The sequence below is a fragment of the Aegilops tauschii genome, chromosome 3 (genome assembly GCF_002575655.3).
Source record: "Aegilops tauschii subsp. strangulata cultivar AL8/78 chromosome 3, Aet v6.0, whole genome shotgun sequence".
Lineage (NCBI taxonomy): Eukaryota > Viridiplantae > Streptophyta > Magnoliopsida > Poales > Poaceae > Aegilops > Aegilops tauschii.
In genome coordinates this window covers 473,042,804-473,053,346 of record NC_053037.3, presented here as the reverse complement: position 1 = coordinate 473,053,346, position 10,543 = coordinate 473,042,804, and the positions used below count along the sequence as shown (strand labels likewise).

At 50.1% G+C, this 10,543-nt stretch overlaps 2 protein-coding genes across 2 annotated transcripts; one reads left to right on the top strand and one right to left on the bottom strand.

Annotated features, from left to right (window-relative positions):
• The first annotated feature begins 3,257 nt into the window (after window positions 1–3,257).
• LOC109732651 (fasciclin-like arabinogalactan protein 4) lies at window positions 3,258–4,940 on the top strand. The gene has a single exon (XM_020291833.3). It carries the CDS (start codon window positions 3,449–3,451, stop codon window positions 4,715–4,717), a length of 1,269 nt encoding a protein of 422 aa, XP_020147422.1. The 5' UTR covers window positions 3,258–3,448; the 3' UTR covers window positions 4,718–4,940.
• A 3,561-nt stretch (window positions 4,941–8,501) lies between these two features.
• Window positions 8,502–10,191, bottom strand: LOC109732652 (epsin-3). The gene is made up of 4 exons (XM_020291834.3): window positions 9,718–10,191; window positions 9,480–9,602; window positions 9,213–9,374; window positions 8,502–9,114 (listed from the first exon to the last, which is right to left on the bottom strand). The coding sequence occupies exons 1-4, from the start codon at window positions 9,822–9,824 to the stop codon at window positions 8,736–8,738; spliced, it is 771 nt and encodes a 256-aa protein (XP_020147423.1). The 5' UTR covers window positions 9,825–10,191; the 3' UTR covers window positions 8,502–8,735.
• Window positions 10,192–10,543: the final 352 nt, after the last annotated feature.

Below are 10,543 nucleotides of genomic sequence, written 5' to 3'. Positions count from 1 at the left end.
TATCCGGGAGTTGCATAATCTCATAGTCAAAGGAATATGTATATGACATGAAGAAAGCAATAGCAATAAAACTGAACGATCAATATGCTAAGCTAACGGATGGGTCTTGTCCATCACATCATTATCCTAATGATGTGATCCCGTTATCAAATGACAACTCATGTCCATGGTCAGGGAACCCTTAACCATCTTTGATCAACGAGCTAGTCAAGTAGAGGCTCACTAGAGACACAGTTTTTTTCTATGTATTCACACATGTATTAAGGTTTCGGATCAATACAGTTCTAGCATGAATAATAAACCTTTATCATGATTAAGGAAATATAATAATAACCATTTTATTATTGTCTCTAGGGCATATTTCCATCAATATGGACGTACACGGTTCCGCTATTGATCATTGAATGAAGGAGTTTCGTTCATCTCTATGTTTTACCAAACCTATGGGGTCACATGCTTAAGGTAATCACGATCCTCTAATCATCATAATCAGAAGCCCAGCGTGGTTCTAATCTCCTTCCTCTAATTCTCCAACGATGATTAGCTCTGTACGGCGAAGCGCTGCCAGATCGTGAAGACCGTACGCTTGCAACCAATTAGAGAAGTCGTGCTTTCGGTCTTCCTTTCGAGTGCGGTTTGCGGGATCATCATCAACGGTTCGAGGGACTCCAAGTACGATCTACACCGGCTCGTCTTTTCTGCTGCAACTCTAGAGTCGGTAACGATCGTTATTCCAAACCCTATATGCATCTTCATATTATTCTTGGGTGATCATAAGGCGATTTTTTTTGTTTTCTAACAGCATCGGGGTTGGCCGGATGCGCATCTACGAATCGTCTCTCGGTGGAAGGCAGGCAAGGTTTGCTCTTCAGGCTCCAGAGCGGCGGTTTGGGTTGATGGGCTTGGCAATGTCTCTGGCAAGAACACGCAGGCGCTCCGGTTCGACATCGAAGAGTCCAAGCGCCAAGGTGAAAGGCGGCACGGCTCGCGAAGGAGCAGGCCCGCGCCATCCGATGACTCATTAGCACCATCTTGTCATCGTCGAACAACGACAAGACAAGCACCGATGACGACGACACACCTCCTACTGTGGACGCCTGCACGGAGGACTACTAGCGCCGCTCTCGTGTCTGCAAAGGGAAGGGCCAGGTGAGGAGATGGTGATGTTCGCCACCCCTATCTGCCTATCTAGTTTATTTTGTACTCCCTCAGTCCAGAATTAATTGTCACTAAAATGCGTGAATCAACGCATTAAAACGTGTCTAGACAAACTTTTTTCAGTGACAGTTAATTCAGGACGAAGGTAGCAGGGGCGGAGACAGGGAGGGGCGAGCAGGGGCTAGACCCCTGCCAATCGCTCGCCCCCTCAATGATTTGTAACAGGTACTATACTATGTGTGCTAATTGGCCGGAGCTAATTGCATGGTTAGCCCACATACAAATTATTAATTGAACTGGCTACACAAATTATCGGAAGCCAAAGCCCAATGGCCCACGTAGGCATGTACGTGGTGGCCTGGCTAGCTACTCTTTTGACTTTCCTAAACAAAAAAAAACTACTCTTTTCACCGATTATCTGAACGTGCGTACATGTATGTTCTGCCCTGGGGCGTCTTTTTTCCGCTGCCAGCGCCGCCGCCGGTCACCGCTCGTGCCTATCTGTGTCTACCATTGCCGCTGCCCGCTCATCATGACGACGCCATCGGTTGATTTACAGTGTCATCTCCGGTGTCAAATGTAGGCTACATACAGATCAGAGCACGGCTAAACATCGAGAGATCAGATAGAGGAAGAAGGTATTAAGATTTCTGTTTTGAATTATACAATCTTAGTTTGGTCAATTGGTATTATGTGTAATTAAGGTCATTAATCTATTAATCAAGTTTTTTTTGCTATAGTAGTCAAAGATGAAACAAAAGGCACAACAATTAAGGGGATAAATTCTTTTTTCAAGCCAATTTCTTCGACTTCAACCTCCAACATTACTGGTGTCGAAAATGTAAATCCATATGAGGAGGAACCTATTGCAAATAACAATATCGCTGATCAAGAGGTTGTGGCGTCGATGGAAGTCGCAGAACAATGTAGAATTGGAAGCACAACTTATGAGAGTGACCCAGTAAGCTCCAACAAATTTGGGAACTCCCTGCTAATAAGAACGAACAAGCACAACCCTTTTATATTCTGGAAGGTACTTATGAACCTTGCCTCAGAGAATATCCATACATTATCATTTTATATTTTGGAGAGCAATTGTACAAACAGCTGCAAATATGGTTGTACAAGCAACTAAAGCTTAAAGTACAATTAATTCCATCAAGTACGAAAGATTCTTCTATTTTGAGAATGACAACATATATAATATACTTTAGTAAAAAGTAACAATTTCTTTTCTTGATGATTTCATGAGGTGTTAACATTTGAAGATTGTGCTTATAGAGATAACGATGAATCTCCACAATCTACAAATCAAGGTAATCTTCTTGAACTGCTGAAGCTGTTGGCTTATTTATTTTCTCGAACCATTGAAGTTGTTGCCTTATTATAGCAAATAAATGATGTTGTCTATGCGAACTATACCTACATATCGTGCAAAAAGAAATTCTTAAGTTTCTTTCTCGAAAAGTTCAGAAACGAATTAGAGAAGAACAATTATACTAATAGTGTTATGTATATGGTAGACGGAACTTCAGATGAATTACAATGAATAAGAAATGGTTTTAGCTTTTCGCCGCCCTCATGTCCAAATCCTGGCTCCGCCCCTGGAAGGTAGTATATACTCCCTCCGTTGAAAAAAACTTGTCTCAAGCTTGTTTCTCAAATGGATGTATCTAGCACTAACTTTGTGCTAGATACATTCATTTGAGGGACAAACTTTTTCGGACGGAGAGAGTAGTTAAATCTGTCCGGTGATGAACTAGCTCTTTTCGGTCGTCCGACGTACAAAAATTTAGGTGTAGATGCTCGTAACCAATAAATCCCCAGAAGGCATTCCCGTAAGGAAGAATATTTTTAGCAGAGATATACATATGAATAAAAGGACATTTGGGATTACTATATAAGACAGTCTCATTTTTCGCAGTGCGTGACCCGGCCTAGAATGACGCCTCGAGCACCATCATTCTGTCGAGCAGTACCAACGCACACGTGACGCGACGCACGCAACACGCACAGCACTGCACTACACACTTCCAAAGAGAAAAGAAAAGCACCCTTCCCTCCATGGTAGACTTTGGGAACTGGTGTACGTATGCAGCCGCGAGAGTCCAACCCACCAACACACTACACACTCCCACGCCATTAATAAACTGGACAGTGAATCCTCACTCATCAGATAACTCGCAAGAAAATCGCGGAAAATTCCCCCGCATCATCGTCACCTTCCTCCCGTGTCCCTCTTCACTCCTCGGCCATCCTCTCCCACCTCACTCCACTCCAGTGCACGAGGATGGGGAGAGGCTCCCCTCCCGCCCCGAGCCTCGCGCCCGGGCTGCTGGCCCTGCTCGCCGCCGCGCTGCTGCTGCTGCTGCCCGCCCCGGCCGCCGGGGTCAACGTGACGGCCGTGCTCGCGGCGTTCCCCGGCTTCTCCGACTTCGCGCGGCTGCTGGCGTCCTCCCCGGTGGCCGCGGAGCTGGCGGGGCGGTCGTCGCTCACGCTGCTGGCCGTGCCCAACGCCAACCTGCCGCGCTCACCCTCCGCTTTCGCCGCGGCCGCCGGCGCCGACCTCGCCGACGTGCTGCGCTACCACGTCCTCCTCGAGTACCTCTCCCCATCCGACCTCGCCCGCGTCCCCGCCTCGGGCAGGCTCGTCACCACGCTCTTCCAGACCACCGGCCGCGCGCCCTCCGACCTCGGCGCCGTCAACCTCACGGCCACTGCCGCGGGCGCGGCCGTCGTCGTCCGGTCGCCGTCCCCGTCCCCGGGGTCGAACGCCACCGTCCTCGGCGCCGTCACCAGGGAGCCGTACAACCTCAGCGTGCTGGCCGTGGGCGGCCTCATCGTGCCCTCCGGCTTCGACATCGCCGCGTCGGGCTCCGAGAGCCGCCCGTCCCCCGCGGTGAACATCACCCGCGTCCTCACCGACGCGCGGGGGTTCAACGTGGCCGCCTCCATGCTCGAGGCCTCGGGCGTGGCGGACGACTTCGAGGCCGACGAGCGCGGCGCCGGCATCACCATCTTCGTCCCCACCGACGACGCCTTCGCGGCGCTCCCGGCCACGGACCGCCTCCAGTCCCTCCCCGCCGACCGCAAGGCCGTGGTGCTGCGCTTCCACGTGCTGCACTCCTACTACCCGCTGGGGTCCCTCGAGTCCATCGTGAACCCCGTCCAGCCCACGCTCGCCACCGAGTGCACCGAGGCCGGCCGCTTCACGCTCAACATCACGCGCTTCAACGGCTCCGTCGCCATCGATACGGGCGTCGTGCAGGCGTCCATCACTCGCACGGTGTTCGACCAGAATCCCGTCGCGGTCTTCGCCGTCTCCAAGGTCCTGCTGCCCAAGGAAATGTTCAGCCGCGGGAACACCATTAACCCCGGAGCTACGACCCCTCCGGCTGCCATGACACCGGACGTCTCCGATGGCCCGCGGACGCCGCCGACGAAGCTGTCGTCGCCGCCGGCCCTGCGTGGCCAGGACAGCAAGCCATCATCGGCACCGGCAAGAAACGCGAACTGGTGGTGTATAGGATTGGTCTGCCTGCTCCTACCTCTGGTATGAGATCCAGGTGGTACCTTGCATCCTCATTTTTTTCGTTCTTCTTCTACCATTTCCCCTCTCGTTTGATCGAAACCGAATGTGTGCACCGGCATTGGATTGGATTGGGGAGAGGATTCCGTAGAGGCCATTGTAGCAGTAGTATCCATTATTTTTGGTTTCTTCACCTGATCAGGGAAATAATAATAATACCATGTGTAGAAATCTATGCATTCCCTTTGTTCAATTCCGTTGATCTTTGCAGTTCCAATTTCCAAATGGGGTAGAGAATTAACATGGCAGATTGGTGTCATGTTTACCTGTTTACCCGGGACTAGAAGGTGGGTTCCCTGGGTATGAGGGGATAGACAGAGACAGGTGAGTGGGAATGGGCTGGCCAGCTGAGCTGCGAACGCGGTCTGGCCGTCAATCTGCATTAGATTCTGCTGGTGGCATTGGCCTACTCTACTCTGCTCTACTCATGGCGCACACTGTAAATACGATTGAATGAACCCTACCACATGTCAGTGCACACCGATCTTGACTATGGCGCAGTGCAGGAACGAAAGTCTGACAGTGTGTTTTTGGGGCACTTTGTCTAAGGTTCAGGTTCAGACGCCAAAAACCGCCTATGTGATGAACATTTGCTAAGAGAAGAAACCTAGCAATTTTATACAGTGTGTTCTGATAAGAAACTAAAACCTAGCACACTCATTTTGGAAATATAGACACTTGACAGAACATGTAGTGAGAGACCCCTGGTAGTGGTAGCTGTAGTCCTGTCCGGCTGTTCCTAACATTCAATCAGAATGATCATGTTCAGAATGATCTTATTTGCTTGTAGTTTTGCTATAATTTGCGAGCGGGGTGGGTCCAATGAAGGTGGCCCAGGTTTAGTTCCTGGGCCTATTCCACCATGTGCCAGCTTCCATGGGACTCATAATTCATCCGGTTTCAAAAGGAACATGCAATTATTTTTTGAATAATATCCATGCAAGGATAAACTTATCCATTGTTTCCAAAGTTGCACCCTTGTGATAGTTTGTAAGAGTTGATCTCAGATCAAGTCTGTTAAGGAAAATCTACCAAGAAAAAACATTTGGACTTCTACTCAACTCCATTGGTCAGTAGTACAAAATAAATTACTGGCCAGTTTACTACTCTCTCCGACTGAAATTACTTGTCGAAGAAATGGATGTATCTAGACATATTTTAGTTCTAGATAGATATGCCTAGATACTTCCATTTTTATCCATTTCTGCAATAAGTAATTCCGGACGGAGGGAGTATTCAATAAGTGAGCATCATCTCTACTATGGTAAAACAGAAAAGTTAAAACGATGCTCAGATCTGAGACGTACTATTCAGATTGACGAAGCATTTATCATATGAACAGGGTGATATGGATTATGAGTTGAAGGACTAGTCAAGACTAGTCTATGAGTCTCAACTCCATGGCCGACTACACTTCAGTGTCGACTAGTCTATGAGTCGCAACTTCTGTGTCGACCAGTGTCGATTAGTCATGATTAATCTATGAGTCTCAATCTCGGAACGACTCGTCGACTCGTAAACCTCGGTGATTTCATGTCAGCGGAAAGAAAGGAAGTGTAACGCTGTGGCCTGTGGGGAGTGTATGTGGAGCGACCAGATCTTCTCTCCTGGTCAAGATAGAGTCAAGGTCTTGGGATGATGATGATGATGGTAGCTGTGTTGGAGAAGTGACAAATCGATGTTTCAGTTAATTGTTGTGGGGTTGGCTGGCTGGCCCATCTACAGCCTGCAATAAAATGGGAAGGCCCACGAAAGTACCGCCTCATGCATTTGCATCCATGTCTTTCTTGGACACCCCTGAGGTCTTCCTCATGATGTACTGTAGATTGTAGAGCGCTGTTAACTCCACCATTGCACTATTCATCTGCCTCCTACGTGTACTTGCCCAGTGCGAACTAATGTGATACGTACAGCACATTTATGAAATTGTTGAAATTCACCAACGTCCTAGTTGAAATTCATCAATGGCAAATAAGTTAAGGTTAAAGTTTCCCACCTTTGTTGCGAAGAATTTGAATTTGATTTTCTCACGCTCCTTGTCTGAAATTTTGCCTCTTTTCTGTAAGCTCAGTTTAACCTCTTTTGTGTAGTTTTAAGTTTTAACTACTTGAGTACTGCAAGTTTGCAACAGTGGGGAATGTGATATCCATTTTTGTTGTTCCATGTGCTATGATGCTGACACATAAAATGAGCACAATGGAAATCTGGCATATGCTCTCCAAAGGAAGAACTGCACGCATGTGATGTATCCGCATGTACTTTGTATGGTTACTACAGGTGGTTGTAGAATTTTATAATTTGTTGAAAAATTGTAAAAACAGATTAAATCAGTGTTTTCAGTGATATATACCGCATTTTCTCGTTCTTATGCGAGTGGCCCAGAATTAAAAGCAGTTGACATCACATTTGTGTAGGAAGTTTTGGTCAGTAGACTGGAGTCCAAGGAAAATTAGATATGCTTCTGTATTCTTAGCCATAACAGTTTTCCAGGATTGTTTACTGTGGCTTTTTAGGGATTTGAAAGATGTGAAAGAATACAACTTAGACACACCACATGCTAGTAGTAATTAGATCGAGAAAAAAAGGCATGAAGCAAATTCAGATGATCCAAACTGGTAGGCCACATTTGGTGTCAGTGGAGACTCTTGACTGATTGTACAGCAGTGGAAGTTAATTTGTGGGCAACCGGTAGCATGTGCATATTATTGTGCTCCCTTTTTTTTTATGATTATCTACCTGGGAAATCAAATAGAATCGTCCTGGAGGTAGCTGCAACAAGATCTGTAGTACTACATGGCATGAAATGTTTCATGTTCTTCGTCAGGGAAATCAAATACTCACTCCGATCCAAATTAAATATCGTAGCAGTGAAATCCAAGAACTTTTACCAGTTGATGGCGGTGATTTTTCTTATCCCTTGGGCTGTGTGTTGGATAGCCACAAAATCCACTTATCGACTGCTTTCTGAAGAAAGTAAATGATTTATGAGGTGCCACTTCACCACATGTCTCTGACCCCTCGCAGCACATTCTTTTCATCTCTTTCGCAACGATGGACGTCCAGTCATTCCATTTCATTATCTTTCCTACTTTGCTGTATGTAAGTTGCTTTCTTTCGGGGGTTCAAGCCTATGTCCTGGCCTTTTGGATTACTTTCGGATGTGTGTGCTTAATTTTCATTGTAATTGTTGTGCATATTGATCTTTGGGGTGCTATGCATTTTCTTGGGAAGCAGGTGGCTATGCGTCATTTTGGCGCTCTCCTTTACCTCCAGTACTAGCAACTATTGTTGAAAACGATTGGAGTCATGACCGTAGACCATGTGATGTGATGATGACTACCCATTGGCATGAGAAAAGAAGGAGGCTTTTAGGCATGTCTGCACTGAAACTGAAAGCGTCAAAAGTTAGGCTAAGAAATTTTATACCGGGGGTTTTATAGACAAACTGTCGTGGACACGAATCTGTGTTCTGCGAGTGTTGAATTTCCCCCTGCCCGTGTAGTCCAAGTTTGATCCTGGGGTAAGTCCTGCCTGATTTTCCTCTGCTGGAAGCACATAATTCGCAGTACATATTCAGAAAACTTCTGAGAATCATGATTCCACCCACCTAGCTTCTTCTGAGTAGATTGCATGACGTCCTATTGAACCTGCTCGTTTGTCGAGTTGAGAAATTTGCATCCTGGGTTCAGAAGTTCTTGTTCCGTGTTCATTCATGTGTCAAATTCGGACCATAGGAACAGTTAAGAGGTCACAGTTTGAACACAGTTCCAGACCAGACGTTGCTCGAGGAACGGGATCAAGAGAATGTACAAGTACAACACGAGAGAGGACGAAAATTAGCTAAGCATTTAGCAACGTCAGCAAACCACTGACCTCGCACTTCTTCTTCTTCTTCAGATTCAGATCACACGCTGACACCGACATAAAGTACAGTACAGTACAGAACAGGGGGGAGGCGACGGCGCTCATCCCTCTCCTGAAGCCCCGATCACTGGCCGAGCAGCAGCATCGCCTCCGGCTGCCGCTGCTGCCCGAAGCCGTGGAACGGGTGGCGGTGGTGCCGCTCCTCCGCCGCCTCCTCGCAGACGCTCCTCGGGTCGGGCCGGGACACCAGGTTCTCCTTGTCCTCGCCCTCGCCGTCCTCCTCCTTCCACGGCCGGTCCTCGTACCGCGAGTGGCTCCGCCCGTACACATGCGGCGCCGCGCGCGAGCCGCCGCCGCCGCTGCTGAGGTTGAAGCTGCCGAAGCCCTTGATCTCGCGCGCCACCTTGCGCGCCCGCTCGCGCTCCTCCTCCAGGAACGGCCCCCGCTCCAGCAGCTTCAGCACCCGCTCCGACTTGCCCTTCACCGTCAGACCCCAGTTGAAACTGCACCGCAAATTCCACAAGAACATCAGAAAATTTTCAACCCAAGGACAGAACAAGAATGAATAACGTGTAGGAAGAGGCAAAGATCGAGATCGAACCCTCTCTCGTCGATGTGTTGGAAGGTGGCCATCTGCCGGATGACGTCCCGGTCCTTCTGGAACTCCAGGGCCACGCTGCGGGGGCCGTGCGTCAGGAGGTGCTCCAGGAGCAGCAGCGCCTTGTACGGCTCCCGCCACTGCCTCCGGTCGAACGTCGCCAGCCTGAGGATCGACCCATCGATGCTGCCCCGAGTTAGACGGCGGGCGGAGAAGAAGGGAAGAGCGTCGATCCGGTGCGGCGAAGGAGAGGGAGAGGGAGAAGGTCACCTGGTGTGGAGGATGTCGGAGATCCTGAGGTACTCGTCGATCTCGAACGCCTCCCGCGCGATGAGGCTCATCGTCTTGGCGTTCGGCAGCGATGCGTCCCCGTTCGTCGCCTCCTCCGTCATCCTGCATGGGCAGCCACTCTCTCTGTCAGACCTTGGCAGAGCAACGGTACACCATGAAAATGAAACGGAGGACAGGAATGGATTGTCGATCGGGGAGGGCCGGAGGGGTCACGTACAGCTGCGTCGGGGTGACGTCGGTGAGCACGAGCCGCGCGGAGCGGATCTTGCCGGTGAGGTAGGAGGAGGCCTGCCGCCGGAGCTCGTGGAAGAAGGGCGCGTCCATGGCCGGCTTTCACGCACGCACGCACGCACGCAAGAACTTCCCCTTACCCTCGAACCTCCCGACCGCGCTCGTTGTCGCCGAGGAGGATCGGACCGGTGCGGGGTGGATATAACAAGGCGACGCGCAGAGTGCCGTCACGTCACTCCCGTCAACCGCGCGTGGGTGCGTCCGCCCGCCCCCCAATGCCGGCAATGGCAGTGGCGATAGGCAAAAGCAGCAACCACTCCACTCCGCACAAGGGCGCAAGCCAACAAGCGGTACGGGGCCGACGGAAGCGCAACCACTCCTCTCTCTCCCGAGCGCGCTAGTGACGCGGAGACGGAGACTGGGAGGAGGCAAAAATGGATCGGTAGTAGCCGGCGGGAGCGTTGGAGGTTGGACGGGACGAGCTTATTTGGAGGGGGAGGGAGAGCGCTGCGCTCCATGCCATCCGCTGGTGGACGTGGACGTGGATCCACTGCGGCTTCTTGTTTCTAGTGGCTTCGGACCGTTCGGGGGGCAGCGAGCGAGTGGGGTGGCGAAACGAAACGTCAACCGGTTGGACGGGACGGCAGCAAGTTTGAATTTTGAATTACGTGGTGCGGCGACGGCAGGCGGGCGGGATGGCGTACGTGGTGGGTCGTATACGAGGTCACGTGGTGTCGCCCGTTTACTCGTGGCGCGTGGCCCGTGCGCCGGCGGCCCCGGTGGGGCAGGTGGTGCCTAGATTGTGCGTGGCA